Source organism: Siphateles boraxobius, unplaced genomic scaffold (assembly GCF_051911475.1).
Source record: "Siphateles boraxobius isolate OS27281-9 unplaced genomic scaffold, OSU_SipBor_1 11, whole genome shotgun sequence".
In the NCBI taxonomy this organism is placed as follows: domain Eukaryota; kingdom Metazoa; phylum Chordata; class Actinopteri; order Cypriniformes; family Leuciscidae; genus Siphateles; species Siphateles boraxobius.
This window is the reverse complement of record NW_027508711.1, coordinates 3,312,696-3,330,706: the sequence shown is the minus strand read 5'-3', so window position 1 is coordinate 3,330,706 and position 18,011 is coordinate 3,312,696. Positions and strand designations below refer to the sequence as shown.

At 38.6% G+C, this 18,011-nt stretch overlaps 1 protein-coding gene and 2 long non-coding RNA genes across 5 annotated transcripts; 2 read left to right on the top strand and 1 right to left on the bottom strand.

The window, feature by feature from the left end:
* Positions 1-136: 136 nt before the first annotated feature.
* On the bottom strand, positions 137-17,955 carry crb2a (crumbs cell polarity complex component 2a). The gene is made up of 13 exons (XM_077194188.1): positions 17,635-17,955; positions 9,155-9,814; positions 8,590-8,785; positions 8,238-8,377; positions 7,967-8,137; positions 7,624-7,737; positions 6,581-7,549; positions 4,695-5,275; positions 4,432-4,597; positions 3,387-4,257; positions 2,931-3,047; positions 2,709-2,835; positions 137-2,534 (listed from the first exon to the last, which is right to left on the bottom strand). The coding sequence occupies exons 1-13, from the start codon at positions 17,726-17,728 to the stop codon at positions 2,313-2,315; spliced, it is 4,428 nt and encodes a 1,475-aa protein (XP_077050303.1). The 5' UTR covers positions 17,729-17,955; the 3' UTR covers positions 137-2,312.
* LOC143698233 (uncharacterized) lies at positions 2,326-5,403 on the top strand. 2 transcript variants are annotated; one of them, XR_013187243.1, is made up of 4 exons: positions 2,326-2,569; positions 2,722-3,506; positions 3,618-4,260; positions 4,371-5,403. It is a non-coding gene; the product is annotated as an uncharacterized LOC143698233 (long non-coding RNA). The 2 variants fall into 2 exon arrangements; XR_013187237.1 differs by having other exon boundaries at positions 2,722-4,260.
* On the top strand, positions 6,448-12,001 carry LOC143698249 (uncharacterized). 2 transcript variants are annotated; one of them, XR_013187260.1, is made up of 4 exons: positions 6,448-7,430; positions 7,993-9,182; positions 9,281-9,508; positions 11,721-12,001. It is a non-coding gene; the product is annotated as an uncharacterized LOC143698249 (long non-coding RNA). The 2 variants fall into 2 exon arrangements; XR_013187254.1 differs by having other exon boundaries at positions 6,448-9,182.
* Positions 17,956-18,011: the final 56 nt, after the last annotated feature.

Sequence of the window (18,011 nt, the reverse complement as noted above, 5' to 3'; positions counted from 1 at the left end):
TATATTAAATAAATAAATATACATTGATATGTATAATATTTTAGGGGTGTTTAACATGTTAAGTGCTGCTAATTATAAGCAAAAGTTATGAAATCTTAGTCAAGCACAAACAATTATGGATCTTACCTTTACTCCATTTACACATTTAATCTCAAACACCTTTATTAAACAGTTTTTGCACATTTACAAATTACAAAAAATATATTCCTATGTTGATGTTACAGTTCACACTGTACTTTTTTAGTTTTAGTAATTCCTAAGCATGAAGGAAGCCAGATTGATATACAACAGACAAGAAAACACAAATTATAGCCACAATTTACAACATATACATACAACTTGTAAAATTAATGCAACTTGCATTCCCTCAGTTTTTACAGCATTTAGGCATTAGCAAATGTCAGCATACAGCATTGTTCTTATGTTCATCTCATCTCTCTTTTTTATCTTCATACACAGGCAGAATTGTATTTTACCACTCACGGCGTCATGTTTGCATGTGTATTTCAGAGGTAAGCATGTATAAACATTAAGTTTGGTGTTTGTATCTTTAGTAGTCTCACACTGGTATGTGTATAAACGCCCCCCCCAAAAAAAAGTGAAGTGCGGTGATTGTCAAACAGTAAAAGGTTCACAGTTTTTCCAATAACGGTCTCAATCAGATTATGCTGCATTCACAGTTTTGCTGGAATTACCATAATTACAAGATTACTGCTCAGATTCTACTTAGTTATTTTTCTTGTGACTCCATATGCAGCTTTGTCAATGATAGCAAAAACATGTAATCACTACATTAATTTATTTCTCTTTGTTGTCTCAAATATTGAATAGTGAAAGTGCAGGTTATTGGCTAAAATAAAATGGCATATCAAATATAAACTAACTCGCATTAACTGTAATCTTTTTGGTTTATGACAGAAATGTGCTCAACAAAGACAAAGTGGATAGTTTTTTGTTATCAAATGCGTAATTAGAGTAATTCTGACACGATGTGAACGCAACAATGCTTAAAAAGTTATGCCCCAAAGCAAAATATAAATACATTTTATTACTTTAAGGCCCTGTTTACACCTTGTATTAAGCATTTTCATCAATCCGATCACAAGTGGACGATGCTAAATACAGGTGTAAACCGGGTCTAAAACATTTTGCGCTTGTTTACTTTTGAACACTTCCAGAGGTATTTGAAAACGCATTCTTGCGGATTGCTTTTCGTAGTGTAAACACTCATGTTATCAAATGTGTTTGAACAACCACAAAAGGATTTAAACTTTGTCAGCTGAAGAAGACTTCATTTTGGTTTGAAGACGATAAACGTACCAAACTCATTGTTCCCTCCTGATTTTTAACACACATTCACAGCGTTTGGTGTGGTCTTGCAGCTATCAGATCAAAAAAGAAAGCTGATGCTCTCCATTGTTTTTCTGCCATCCCCTTTTATGTTCATTTGTAAAGTGCACAAGCTTATTTCGTTTATAAGATCTGAAAGATCTGAAAAAGCCCATATATTTACCCACCCATAGACCCCCCATAAAAAAAAAAAGGTCAGGACAGAAGTGGTTGAAAGTGGACAAAAGAGATGGATTAAAACACCAGGTGTAAACAGGAATGTGTCTCCCTTGTCTACTTGTGATCCGATCGACCAAAACACATCTTAATACCAGGTGTAAACAGGGCCTAAAAGGGTAAGTTTGTTGTTCCCCTATGAATATGAAGCCACATTCCTTAGTGTCAATTATCATATCCAGTGTTGCCTACAGCAGAAATAGTAGCTAGTTAACACAACAGTCTTGCTACAAATATCATACCTTGTACATTCAAATGCTGTGGAAAAAAATATTTTCAAAATGGTGCTCTCTCCATCATTAGCACTAGTTGCAGCGTTTATCTTTGAGAGGGATTTGTTAAAGATTTTAAATGCTGGGGCAGTGTGGGGAGAATGTTAACTCATATTTTTGCCTGTTTGACACTTTGTCAAAGTCGTTCAGGCATATTATGACGTGAGGTAAAGAATTATAACGTTCAAGTTCAACTAGACTTGAGAGAGTTGCTGGTTAAATTCCAGAGTTGTTGGTCTTGACAAAATCTATGGTGAAAGATCAACCATATTTAATGACTTCTCATTTTAAATTTTCTCTTTATTTGTATGACAGTACATTTTTAGATTGCTTGTTTGATGTAGAACTTGCTTATTATTGTAGCTCCATAATACTACATGGTCTTGGAAAGGTTGAGTTTAGTTTTATAAAGTCACTCCGATCATATAAGAGCCCCCTTGTCTACATCTGTTTTTGTCACCTTATCTACGTGTCTCAAATTAGACGCTCTTCAGGTGGTACTTTCAGCATGCTATCCATCTCCAGGCGTGCACCTGCAACTTCCTGATGGCTTGGGGAATAAGTTCCTTCTGATTGCCGTTTCCTGCGTGCTGTCATCAACATGAAAATGAGACCAATAGCCACCAAGAGGATACAGCCACATACCAATGGTACTGCAATCGCCAGCCATGGTATATGATCTTGTTGAGCCTGCTTCTGCAGAGAGAGATTCAAATTGTTGTTGTTGGCAGGTATACAATTAACAATCAACACTACTGAACTAGTTTGCATTCTTATTTTCAAATTAACAATCAACACTACTGAACTAGTTTGCATTCTTATTTTCACTCCTAAATTGTATGCTTATTATTATACCCCGTGTTTACTTACATTTGTTTCACAGAACTGGCCACTGAATCCTGCTGGACACAAACATTTAAACTGGTTCAGCCGATCCAGACACGATCCACCGTTTAGACATGGGCTAGATGCACACTCATCCATTTCTCTCTCACATCTGTGGGGGGGAAAACGTGAACACTTAGTCATCTATATCAGTATTTGTATATTCAATTTATTTCTATTGGACAAGGATGTAAGTGTTAATTCCACCTGTCTCCTGTGAATCCTGGAAGGCAGGTGCAGTTTGCCCCCCACTGAGTGTCATGACAAATGCCATCATTTTCACATTCAAAATCCAGTTGACATTTAAGAGGAGGGTAGTTATACCTGATGCACAAGAACACAAACAAACAAATGCTCAAACTCTCAACAGATCAAAACAGAACCAAACAGATAAGGATGTAGCCTCACTGGTTCATTCAAACTGGGGAAACAAGAAATAACTGTATAAAATGGAAAAATGGATAGTGAACTATTTAATTTTTTTCCACTGGCGTTCATTAGTATTTACAATTGCAAGCAGTTTTGCATTTGGTTGTAATGTGAAGGCCACATTATTACCCTGTTCTCTGTTCAGCAGAGTGGAAGGGCGTATGTATTGTAAATTGAGTCAAAGTTATGGCTGACTCAAGTCTAGGCATCAATGTGTGATCAGTAGGAACTCACTGACAAAGTGTTCCGCTGTACTTAGGGGGACAGATACAGGTGTAGTCATTTACTCCATCCACACAGGTTCCCCCGTTCTTACACTTCGATCCTTTGCAGTCGTTTATGTTTTCCGAACATGTAGGTCCAGCATATCCTGGGTGACACAAGCAGTCAAACCCATTAAACTTGTCCTTGCATTTGCCATGGAGACAGGGTCCTGAGACACACTCATCTGTTTCTTTCTCGCAGGTGATCCCTTCCCAGCCGGGTGAGCACTGGCAGCCAAATGAATTGAAGAGATCCACACATGTACCACCACGCCTGCAAGGATGAGAGTGGCACACTGGAGCCCCGAAGCACCCTATGTGTACACGCTCATCTTGTCTCCGCCAAAACCGAGATGTTTGGGGTGATTTAGCATTGTCTACAAATGGAAGATACACCTTACCTACTCTGACAGCACCTAGACATCCTGTGTACGTCTCTGCCAGTGTAACCTCACTTGATAAGTCTTTAAGAAAACTTAAGCTACCAGCAAGCACTGGGGCACTGCTACCATCAATGATGCCATCCACCAAAACCAACCACTGTGATGCATCATGCTCTGGGTTGGCCATGGCAATGAGCAGGCGATGCCAGTTTCCATCTGCAATGTGTCTCTGTCCAGTGAATTTTACTGGTTCCACACTGTTCTCTGTATGAAGCACCACATAAATGGTTGAATCCAACAGACCAACCAGTAGAAGTTCCACCCCTCTCCATGCACGAAGTAGCACACCATTTTCCTGCCTTGTACGGAGCTCCATGGTAACATTGGTCACTGGGTAAACTACAGATCCCTTAGCACTGTAGTGTAAGGGTGTGTTGTCAAAAGTTGCATTAGCAATGCCTGGTAAGAAAAAAAAAAACATTTTATTTATTTATTTTTTACATACATTTATATTTACTACTCGGATTATAAACATTTATACATTAATAATATTTTTAATATTTTGTCAATAGGATGTTTAGGAAGCAAACAAGAAACTTAAAAATATCAGCTAGGTGTTCAAGATAAGCATACACTCAAAACCATCCAACAGATCCACGCAGCGTCCACCATTTGCGCATGGGTCGCTGACACACCAAACTCTGGTTTCACATGTCTTTCCAGTGAAATCCCGTGGACAGGAACAAGTAAAGTCATTCCATGTGACTGTACACTCTCCACCATTCAAGCAAGGCTCCACCTGCAAACCAGTTGCACAACGACAGCTATTTCCAAATGTAATTATCATTGCAAACAGTTCTGATGAAATGAAAGTTTCAAACAGGAAGTTTACATACCTTGCATGTGTCATCACTCATGCATCCAGGAAGCACATTTTCTGCATCACTGGAGAAATATATAGTCTCACTGAGGGTAGTATTCCAGGGTTCCACTTCCAGATGCACATCGTCTAGTCTCAGGTCCTGCAGGCATCCCTTAAAGTGCCCACCCCAAACTGTTGCACCCTCTTCATCTGGAACTCCACCAACATACACCATGTCACCCTTCAGAACTTCGATGTCAGGCAGTGAGCCAAGCCTATAGCGCAATCCTCCATGGCTAAAGAATACCTGACCCTCCTGTATGTCCAACTTAAGCAGTGACTTCTCTCCATTACAGACAAACACTGGTGATGATAGGGTGGGTGACTCCACAACAGAGGTCACCTGTACTCGTCCCATTTCCAGGTACATGGTAAAATAAGGATCATCTCCCTCTGTCTCCTGAAGGCCTGCCCTTTGTAGCTGAAATAATAATCCACTTGATTTAAGTGATCGTAGGAAGAATGAGACACTAAAGTTCCTGCCAAAATCAGACAGCAGCGCAAATGGAAGAAAGCTTTTTGAGTCCTCATGACCAAATGTCCAGGAGGAAAAATCTGGAAAATAAAGAGAAATAAAGACAAAAATCAAGTATGATAATGTGCCAATGTTTTAAAACTATTCAACTGCAGTCCTGGAGGCCCACTGTCCTGCAGACTTTCAGTACCACCAGAATCAAACACACTTGTCTGTATATTCCAAGTAATCCTCTTGTTTACCTTGTTGGGTAACACTTTATAATAACTGCACACTGTTAATCATTAGTTAAGCATTAGTAAACAGTTAATTAATCATTTATGAAGCATTGATAGACATTAATAAGCAGTTTATAAATACAGCTATAAATGCTTTATTCTTGATTTAAAAGCATATTTATAATGTGTTTAATAATTGTATTTTCATACTTTATTAATGATCAATTTATCATTTCTAAATGAAGTATTGCATTATTTAAACAATTTATTTAAGAGTTTTCAGTGGTCCATAAGATTACTAAGAAAGTGTAAGTAAATGATTAATAAACTATTTAAATGTACATTCATACATCTTATTATTCAGACATATAGTAATAGTTACTTAGTGTGTTCATAAATGCTTTATTAACATGTATTTATACTGTAATTCAGGGTTAATTTGGGAAGTTATAAAGCATTTAGTAATGGTCAGTTAACTATTTTTGTGAGCTCATCTAAAGTGAGGACTAGTTATGCCTTGTAAAGCATTAATAAAGGAGATTTAAAGGCTGTTAAATATTTCTATGTTCTGTATCACTGTGTTGTGTTTGTTTCATTTTTGTTTAGAAGATAACTGAGTCTTTAAATCTCCTTTATAAATGCTTTACAAGGCATAACTAGTCCTCACTTTAGATGAGCTCACAAAAATAGTTAACTGACCACTACTAAATGCTTTATAACTACCTGAATTTACTGCATTTACTTACACTTTTTCTAAGTGATCTTATGAACATCTGACGACTCTTAAATAACTGCTTTATAAATAATGCTATACTTAATTTAGAAATTATTAATTAATCATTAACAAAGTATGAAAATACAATTATTAAACACATTATAGATATGCTTATAAATCAAGAAAAAAAGCATTTATAGCTGTATTTATAAACTGCTTATTAACATCTATTAATGCTTTATAAATTATGAATTAACTGTTTACTCATGCTTAACTAATGATTAATAGCGTGCAGTTATTATAAAGTGTTACCGATTGTTCAGGTGTGTTTTTGTAGGGTTAGAGCTAAACCTGGCAGAACAGATGCCCTTCAGCACCAGAGCTGAGTATCCCAGCTCTACACATTACTACAAGATCAATGTTTGAGTGTATGAGGATATGCTTATGCACACCTTGGCTGCAGTCATGTCCATAGTGTGGTCTATAACAGTCACAACGGTAGCTCGTCCAGAGATCAACACAGAGCCCTTGTTGAGAGCAAGGATGTGGCTCCACCTGGCACCATTCCATCTTTATACAGCCTAACTCTACACTTTCCTCCTCCTCATCCAGATCATGGGGCAGGACAGTATGGCCATCAATCTGTAGGTCCTCCATACAGCCCAAAAAGCCATGGCCACTCAATGTATGCTCCATGTACTCCTCTGGTACTCCACCCACATATACCTTTGTGAGCGTCTCGTGGTGCAAGAAAGTTTCATTATCATTTGGTTGCTTGTCTTCAGCTCTGCATACTTGATTGTCACAGTCTGGACCTTTGACCTGAAGCACAAGTTTGATATCCTGTTCATCAATGGTCACCATTGCCTCATGCCAACCTCCGTCACTTACAAGCCCTGGTAATTGTGCCTCCAGTGACCCTCCCTCCTTAGATATTGCCTTAGCACACAGCTCACCCCCAACAATCTCTAGGGATAAGAAGAGCTCAGCATTGCCACGAAAGAACAGCAGCATATCCGGCAGAGTGGTTCGGAAGCGCATACGAACCCCCAGAGGGTGCTTGTGTTCTGTGTCTCTCCTTCTGCGCTCGAGTGGTGGAACCTCAATCAGAAAGAACCTCGGTGACGAGAAGGAAAATGTGGTTGGTGTAGAACATACGTCATCATAGAAACCAGGAGGACAAAGGCAAGTATGTCCATGTGTCTCTTCATCTAACCACGGCAAGCAGGTGGCGCCATTTTGGCAGGCATGCTCAATGCATCCAAGCAGCTGCACAGTGCATTGGGGACCCCCCCATGGCAGGTGACCTTCCTCAGCTTCTGCACATTGGCACTTGTATTCAGCTACTCCATCTTCACATACACCTTTATTCAGGCAGGGGGCACTCTCACACTCATCTATATTAACCTCACACTCCACGCCTGAGAAAGACAGAACAAAATTAAAAATACAGACAAATACACATGGGAACAGTTTCCCATATGCAAACACTAACCTGCAAACCCTTCCGGGCATAGACACGTGTATCCATTAACCAAATCCTTACAGCTTCCTCCATTGTGACAGGGCTCAGATACACACTCGTTTATGTTCACGGAACAGTTCTCTCCTGGGGAAATAAACAAACAAAACAAATAAACAGCATGACAAAACTCTTTTCAGGTAAAACAATGTGTCATTACTTGAGTAACCTTCACCACCCATTTAATCACATATTGGGTCACAAAATAGTTAGGTTCAACTCTGGAACAATTTCTTAAAATGAAAGCGGTTGCAATGTCTGTGTATTGTTTTACTGTAATGTTTCACATTTACATCTGTTTTTATGTTTTTGGTACCTGTGTATCCTGGTTGGCACTGACAGACGTAACCCACGGCTGTGGCGTAGGTGAACTCCCAGTCCGTTTCCCAGAGTTCTGGATTTGACTTCTCAAAACATTCACCATCGTTCTCACAGGGAGTATCAGCACATTCATCTATATCCACCTCACAGTTATCTCCTTCAAAACCTATACACACATTAACATTGTTTCAGTTTGTTGCAGAGTTAGGGTTAGGGATATAAAGACTTGAAAGAATTGAGTGCGGTTTTGGATAAAGGAGATCTACCTGGCCAACAGGTGCAGTTGTAGTGGTTAATGCCTTCTAGGCAAGTAGCTCCATGTTGGCAAGGATGAGATGCACACTCCGGAATATCCTCCTCACAGTGGTCCCCCATAAAACCAGTGCCTTCACATTCACACTCATAACTGCATACAAACACACCAAATCAGGCTATTTAACTATCAGCAACAAATCTGCTCTGCATTACAGTTTTTTCTGGCCAATAACCAACCACTTAGATAGGAAGAGACTGTCTGACTAACATGTAACATTTGTTTTACTCACAGTAAGTAAGTGAAAAAATAATGTGCAGTGCATGGACATGCCATCTGCATGACTCTGTCAGGCATTCCGTTACCTATCAATAAGGTCGTGGCAGATTCCTCCATTCTGACATGGATCACTCTCACATTCATCGATATTGGTTTCACAGTCGGAACCTTCAAACCCCTGCAGACAGTCACAGGTGTACAACCCCACTAGGTCATGACAGGTGGCTCCATTTTGACAGGGATTTGACTCGCATTCATCAATCTCCATCTCACAGTTCACTCCTGCAGAGATACAAAAAACAATACATGACTTAAAAAATCAGATGCCCTATAAAGAACAGCTTGCGTACCAGTTATTAATTGCTGCCAACATCCATGTAGACCAGGAGTGCTCAATCATACTTCTGGAGGGTCATAGTCCTGCAGAGTTTAGTTCCAACCCTAATAAAACAAATCTGAATCCGCCATTAAAATCTACTAGGATTACCTGAAAATTAGTGTGTTGGAACTAATTTTTGCAGGACCTTTGCCTGTCAGCATTAGGATTGGGCACCCCTGCTTTAGACTATTACCAAGCATACAGTTACAAAATGTGGAAACTTAAGGTTTTCAATCAAGCAAATAATATGTTCACCCACACCCACAGATTACCTGTATATCCCAGCAGGCATTCACACAGGTACCGGTCTTTCCCATTAATACATGTTCCATTGTTCCTACAAGGTCTTGATGCACACTCATTAATGTCAATCTCACAGTTGTGTCCTTGGTATCCAGGTACACAGAAGCAGTGATACTTGTTGGCCCCATCCAGACAGATTGCACCGTTCTGACAGGGATGTGAATCACACTCATCCAGGTCCTCTTCGCAGGTCTCACCACGAAAACCGTCTGAACAAGTGCATTCAAATCCATCCACTATACGTCTACAAGTGCCATTGTTGAGGCAGGGTTCATCAACACAGTCTGTGATGCGATGACTGCAGTCCTCTCCTCCAAAACCAGGTGGGCACAAGCATTTGAAGCCATTCAGCTCCTCCACACACTCAGAGAGGGCACCGAGACACGGCCCACTTTCACACTTATTGATGTCCTCTGGACAGGTGTAGTGCTCTGTGCCAAGTTCACTGACACACCCTTCACATTCGGCAAACACACAACCGTTGTACAGCTCCGCACAGTCCCTCCCCATGTACCGCACTCCTTCCCGTGAACACAAACACACGTAATCATCCATTGTATCTACGCATGTCGCCCCATTCTGACACGGAGAAGATGCACACAAATCAGATGACCCGGAACAGAATATACCTAGAGAAAGAAAGACAGGATTTAATATGGTACCTCTAACTGATGCATATGACCAACGGGAAACCATTTACCACTGATCATACTTGGGGTTTGTTCAGATCCCTATGCCTAAGTATGAAGTGGCCTACACCATTTTTTCCAATAGACATGGAATAAAAGAGACATGAGTGGAGCGATGTCCTGAAACTTTGTAAGCTATCAGATTTATGATAGATGTCCATGTCTTGTCAATAAAATTGGGAAATAAATCCCATAGACCTTGTATAAGAAACATATGATATCTAGGGCCCATAATGTCATAGAAAGTTGGAGGTGGGGTCATTTGATTAGGCTGGTAAGCAACCATCTAGCAACTACTTAGCAAACATCAAAGAATACCAGAATACTAACATAGTGATGATTCATTTTGCATGTGCATTTTCTTCAGAAAACTTGAAAGATTTAGTTGAAAAATGAAAAACAGACAAATACCATTTAAGACAAAGGTAATACTGACATCAGTTAATAACAGGCTGTTGATCACAAACCTTAATCCTGGGTAAGACCGACTGAGCCCAAGGAATAAAGTGAGAGAATCTCTTGAAAGTCAGCATTGTAAATACCAAGCCCATCTGTGAGGTTGATCATTTAGAATATTTTTTTTCTTTTAACATTTCTTAGTCATAACAAACAATCTTACAATTTGAGAGATCCGCTGTAATTTGTGACCTTGTGTGTATTGTAAATTGCATATTTTGCTTGTGCATATGAGTGTGTATTTTTTAGATCAGAATGTGGTGTGACGCATTCATGTGGATTTTCTCGTGCAAATCGACCAATCGCATTAAAGCTCTTTGAGTCGTTCCAAATTCCTGTTATCTGCATGACCTCGACCCTCAACCCCCACTGCGCATCCAATTCAGATCCATTAGTGTGGCCCACCCATCCTTAACCCTTGTGGGGCCCCTCGTCCCCCTAAACACTCCCCCAACTTCTCTCAACCACTTTGCTGCCCTGGCCCCCTCAATGGCCCCCTCAATGTCGCTTTGATCAGACCTTCATCCCAAATATTAATTCAGGCGGAAGATATTAATGAATGGGCAAAAGGAATGAGGTGTTGTGCGTGTGTGTCTGTATGCACATGTTGAGCATTGTGTGTGTAGCAAGGCAGCGTAGCAGGAATGGGGCAGCGTTTTGTGAAAATGAGGTGAAGCGTGAAGGGGTCTATATAGTTCAGAAGTGTGTATGTGTGTGTCAACTTTTGATATGTTTGTGGAAATCAAATGTCCCCACAAGGGTAAAACTTGATTCTTATACATTTTTAAGGTCACATTAAAGGGTTAGTTCACCCAGAATTACGATGATCCCATAATTTACTCAAGCCATCCTAAGTGTATATTACTTTCTTCTTTCAGCCAAACACATTTGGAGTTATATAAAAAAATATCCTGGCTCTTCGATGCTTTATAATGGGAGTGAATAGTTGTTGAAGCTCCAAAAAGCGCATCCATCTATCATAAAAGTAATCCATTCGGCACCAGGGGTTAAAAAAGGCCCTCTGAAGCGAAATGATACATTTTTGTAAGTTTGCATTATTGATTCTCTTATTTTCCTATTATTGTGAAGCTGCTTTGAAACAATCTGTATTGTTTAAATCAGTGAATTAATAAACATGACTTAACTTGTATTGATTTGTGGAGCAACCAGAGTACAGATCATAAAAGCAGTGACAATAGGTTCCCAAAGTCTGATACTACAAGCGAAAATGCTTCTATTTTTCGAATGTAATACTTCCTAATTTACATAATAAATTACATAGCATAACTACATGTACTATATCAGCATAACAATTTTAGTGTAAGATAGAACATCATAATGTTCCTTTACTCTAAATTGTTCATAATCCCGAATCTTTGTTTCTTTCCAGATATAAATTTGATTTTGAATCAGGATTGTCAGTTCCAGACATTTGGACCCACTGCAATGTATTTGGCCAGACACTTTAATCAACATGGAAGTGTTACTTTTAGAACAGAAACATCTTATCAGTTTCAGAACACACAGACTGTTCTTACACAACACAACTGAGAGCTTAGACACTGATCTTAGTTCAGCGTGTAAGACACACTCACATTTATCTTAAAATGTGGCTTATACAACGATCCTAAAGAAAACAAAACAAACGAGTGGATATTTTTAGGAGTAATTGCCATGCACAGATTATGTTCCCAAAAAATAATTTTAAGAACACTTTGATTTTAGCATGTTTCACTGTGTAGGATGCAGATCCGTCTGACGCCCACACAAGCACTCATTCCCCACCCCCGGCCCAGGAAAACGAGCTCCACTCAGACTGACCCAGCAAGTGTTCAGTTTCCATAGTTCCTGCTAAGCTAATTTGGCCCTGAGACGAAGAGATTCTGACCTCTGTGACCTCAGATCCACCTCCCTTCTCTCCTCTCCTTTTATTTTCAGTCTTTCTCACCATCTTAGATCTTTTTAAAGCTTATGTAATTTCCTGTCAGTATCGTGTGATAAGTAAAGAAGATTTCCCAGCTCACGCTGCCATGAAGGGTCACTAAGCCAGATGGTGCATAATGATGCCCGTCAGAAGTGTCCAGTCCACTGACGGCAGACATACATGAAGTGCCTCTTCTAGTTTTCTTTTTTTACTTACTCCTTCCTGTCACTGAAGGACACTGATTATCTGCTTTCTGTTTTGGCCTCTGCTAACCTGTGTTGTACCGTTTACAGAAAATTAAAGTGGATTAAACAGTCTGTACCTCATTTAGCGTACTGTATGTACTCTCACACAAACACGTGTGCTTAAACACTCTCACTGACTGAACCTTTAATTCACAATATTTGTGTTGTCTGCTCACATGTTAGACCTTGAATTTCATCATAATTTCAGTTGAAATATTTGTACCTTCTGTCATATGCAGTGAAAGACTCAATTTAAAGTTCATTAGACGGTGCGAGTAGGCCAAAGTCTTCACGTCCTGAGCTGAATGTAATCCTCTCAGAGTGGTGTGTGTAAAACAGGACAGCTTTAGGTTAGTCTACACTGCTAAGCCAGACAGCATTTGTAACCTTAGAATCCAGTTCTCTGACACCTTGTGCCAGCAAGAGATTCTAGAGAGTAATTATTTTTATCTATCTGTCTATCTATTGATGCTGAAAATTCAGCTTTGCATCACAGAAATGAATTACATTTTAAAATATATTTAAATAGAAAACAGTTATTTTAATTTCTAATAATATTTCAGAATATTACTGTACTTTTGATCAATTATATGCAGCCTTTACCCACTGCAATACTGCAACAATATCTGTCTGCTACCAATGTGAGCTTAACACCTTTTGTTCTTGCCATGTTCCATTCATATTCATATTCAGTATTTGTATTCTCTTAAATGTGATCTCGCTGGAATGTGGACAGCATCCAGATGTGACGCGTTTTGGTTCGAGGTGGAGACAGGGTGTAGTGGTTCTGATTATACAGACTTTAACATTGAGGTTTCACAGAGATCTGGAAGTCTTTGGCATCCTATGGCAGACGGAGACCTTCTCCTGACATCTGTCTTGAGCACTACGGCTTACTTGTGTCAGTGTTTAAGGTTATCTGTGTGAGGCCGCTGGAAGAATGTTAGCCATGCAGGTTCTAAGAGTTAAACTGCTAACACTGATACTGACTGTCATTCAAGGAGAACTCCTCCCCTTTTGTTTACATCACTGTCAATCATCCCTGTTTGTCTTACTTCCTGCTGTGAGGGGCGGGATTGGTTAGTTTTACAATTTTAGGGGATACAGATTGTTTAAGAGGGGTCAGGTGGGGGAAATGGCAGCTGTATGTGTGTGTAACACCAGTGTTATTCTAGTTATATTAAGATACTATTGTAGTTTCTATTACTATTTTGAATTAGTTTTTATTTTTTTATATTTGAAATCCAGGTCAAGTTTTTGTTATTTTGTTGTGTGTTTTTGTCATTTGTCGTATATATACATATATACAGTATTTCAGTTTATGTTTATCTTATTTCAAGTAAGAAGTTTTTTTGTTTTTGTTTTAATTGTTAGTTTAATGGTATTTTTAGTTTCAGTTAACCCTGTAACACACTGTATGGATCTTGGAGGTAAGATATCAACTGTCTATACAATGGCTGTGAAATTTGTCAGGGTTAGTGGCCCAGTCAGATGGAGAGATCATCTGAATGAGATTACACTCCCTTAATATGTATCTGTCCAGAGATATGAGTGGGAACGGATGGGTTACAGAGAGAATGAGGGCAGCTGGGACGTGTGTGTGTGATGTGTGACAGGACTTTGTGATAACCTGTGGTCTGGTTATTTTCACAGGCCCTGGAGAGGTGTGTGCAAGTTTATTTGTACTTATGCATGCTTAATTATCTCATGTGAACCTAAAATTAGGAGTTCTAACATTAAGAATCAAACTTTTCAGACTAATTATATAGTTTTGACTCATTGTGAATATTAGAGTATAAATAGTTGTTCTTAGCATCAATATGAACTCAGACTTAGCACATTTCTGTCATTAGCTCTAGACTCTAATTGGCTAATTAGCTTTATTCCCTCCTGAATCTAAACCTAGACACAAATGTTTAACCTTTAAGACATTATAGGTGATGCTTTTGATTGTTACGCCTCATGAGCATCAACACAAGGCTTTTGGCATTAGTTCTGAAGGATAATTTAGCTTTATTCTGTCAAGTAAATCAAAAAACAAAACATAATATTATAATTTAAAAGATTTTAGATTTATCAACCAAATTTGTGGCATAATATGTGTTAAGTAGTAGATACTGCTTAAGTAAAAATGGTCAGCATCTGGAGAGTTTAAATGCAGAAATGTGAAGCTTGATTTTATTGTAAGAGCACATATGCAAATTATTTTGTAAAAACCTTTTTATTAAGCAGCTATTATTTACAAGTAAATTGTCTAAATTGTCCTTTTTTTATGTTAGATGCAATTAATCATGATTAATTGATTTGATATATATAATACACAAAAGCATGTCAATGTTAGCATCAACACCTCCTCTAGCTAGTAAAAGTATGTTTATACTATTATTAATAATATTAGTTATTTACTATAATATACTAGATCTTGACCAAAAATGTATGCACCTCTTGATGGAAATAACATCACAACATTTATTTCCATCAAGAGGTGGATCAATGTTTGGTCAAGATCTTGTATTATCAATACAAGAGTCCAGCGCTCTGTAAAGTCTCCTCCAGCAAAAACTTTCACTGAATTTAAGGTCTGGACTTAGAGGTGCCAATTCATGTGTTGAAACTATTCTTCATGCTCCCTCCCAACCATTCTTTCACAATTTGAGCCTGATATTGTCATCCTGGAATATCAAGTAAGTGAGGATAGGAGCAGGCTTCACTCAATGCACATATTTATAAACTTTAAGAGTGCTGGCCTGGATGATTAACAAACAAAAAATAGGAGAGAGGCCGCACTATGCATATATTCTTTTTATTTTATTTGCACGGACGCGTTTTGGCGCGTGCCTTCTTCATGCTGGAATATCGCCATGATGTGTCTTCCTACATGGATGTTTAAGAAATGAAAAGCATACTCCATCAACTAGGGTTAGAAGAACTGTTGCCAAACATATAACATGCTAGAAGCATAATAATCACTGCAATAATGATCCAATCATAGACTCTTATGTATTTGCCTTTCTAAATCCAAACAGTGACTTTTTTTTTTTTTGGACGTGCAGTGTATGTTACACTCTATTACCCAAAATATTCATTGAACCTTCTATATAGGTGATATTTTTGAGCACTGATCAACAGAAATATGTTATTTGTTAATGTTAGCATCAACGCAAGCTCCTCTAGCTAGTATAGTCTCACTTTTATTAGCAGAATCTTGACTGTGAGAATGCAGTGGACTTTGTCATGTGAATCTATTCTTCCCTCTCAGTGTTCTTGTTAGGATTAGGGTTGGGGGCAGGGTCCATTGTAGACATTTTCATTGAAAAAGTCATGTGAATTCCAGGATCCCCCTCGTTTCCCTAAACGCTTGATGTTACATTTGCATGCGTGATTTGACATGAACTATCAGCTCAGTCAGGACATTAGAGCAGTTTCACTGTTGATCTCGCTGAATTTCCCCATTGACTCCCACTATGTAAATACACTACAGAAGCAGTGTTGTAATTGTGTACAACATTTGACACCTAAACAGCAGGATCTGTGAGTCAGAACAATGAGTTTTGACTAAGCAAAGTGTATCTAATGTAAGTGCCAACCTTGCATTTCAATTTTATACAACACTTAGAACCAAAACCAACATTGACCAAAGCAATAAGTTATTACAGGTATTGCTATTACTGTAAGATGAAAAAAAAAGAAAGAAATTAATTTAATATAATCTTTATTTATTTTAGTGTCCCTGTTACACATGTAGGTACTGTAGTAATAACTATAAATTATGCATAATTACATACAACAAACCCTAAACCAAAACCCAATCCTAATCCTGTAGTACACACATGTCGTTAATTATTATTACTCAGTACTGAAATGTATACTTGCTTTTAATCATTAATACTTTAAACTCAAAACTTTAGATTTGTTATTATCCTGGATATGATCATCATAGAGTTAAATACTCAGGCAGCTTGACCGTGCAGATGAAAGAGCGTTAAGCCTACAGGACGCAAAAGTAAACAGAGCTTGTTAAAAGTGCTTAACGCAGATTCCACCCGCACACAACGTCCAAATGACTCAGCCCTGGTGTCATGGCAACGGGAAACAATGGAAACCCCCCCAAGTTTTTTTGTTTCAGACAGAGGCCTGAGAGCGGGGCAGAATCAGACTGGATGGAGGGAGGGAGGGAAAATAGATGGGCAACCTCCCCCATACAACCGTCTACCATGCACCAGTCATATCCACTCCAGACAGGAGGAGGGACGCGAGTTACACTCCAGTGCACATCTTTGGGAGTCCCAAATAACAGAAAATGATCACAACGCTAATGCGAGAAACAGAGCCAGGAATTCTGTGTCAGTAAAAAACAGAAGAAAGGAAAAAAAAAATCAACCCAATGAGTTGTTTCAACCCATATTTGGGTCAAATATAGACAAACCCAACTGTTGGGTTTCAAAATAAAAATTTAAACTAATGGGTTTGAAACAACCCAGGATTTTTTTAAAGTGTAGAAGATATGATATCTAATAAATAACATAATGAATACCAAGAGCTTATCATGCAGTTTTTTTAAACTACCATGATGCTCGAGTTTTGTGAGTGTTTGCTAGGTGGCTGCTTACAGGTACAAGTCAAAAGAGAAATCCCCCCCCCCCCCCCCCCTCACGCTTTTGTCTCCTATCATCATTACTAAACACTTATTACTAATACATTTGTTTTTTTAAATTGTGGATGAAATTATATTTACTTGCTTTCATCTACCTTTTTAAAAAGTAAAGTTTTCCCAAAAAAAATCAAAGTACCAGTAGAGCCACATCCTACCTGCTGCTTTTGACTCTAGCAGATATAAAGCCTACAATTAAACTTGGTCTTTCTTAGAATAAAACACACTGAAGTAATCAAATATTAGCAAAACATCACACTCTATTTCTATCCCTGATTTTATATGAAAGATGTTCTCAACAGCTTTTAATGTTCAGTATCTCAGTTTTTGCCTCTTGTAAGAAGTTCCTTCTTTCATTGTTCAGGGTCGCTCAGTTAAAGTTAACTTAATGTTCTATAAATATGTATTTATGAATATATATGTTCATAGAATATTATATCTTGTTTTCTAAGCATTGAGACAGAAGGAGAGAGAGAGAACTTACCCCATTTGAACATCATCATGGTCAGTAAAAATGTCCCGGGGGATTTCAGATGCACTTTCCTGATCTCCATGGTGACATGAGACAATCCAAACATACCAAACTAGCTTAATGTCTCTTTGAGTCCTTCATAGTGGAGCAACCTTCAAATTAAACCGTCTTGGGGAACATCAAACTTCTGAGTTCCCGCATGATCCTGAAGCTGAAAGTCTGCTCTGTTGAAATTCTCTTTGGTCTCTTAATTCCTATAAGCGTCAGGGTGTGTAGTTCATATAAAGTTCCCCTGTCCAGCATCAGAACGGTCAGGCTGAGAGCAGTGGCACATTGTACTTATAGTAATGAGACTAACTCTTTTACCCAATCCCACTGCGGCTTACTAC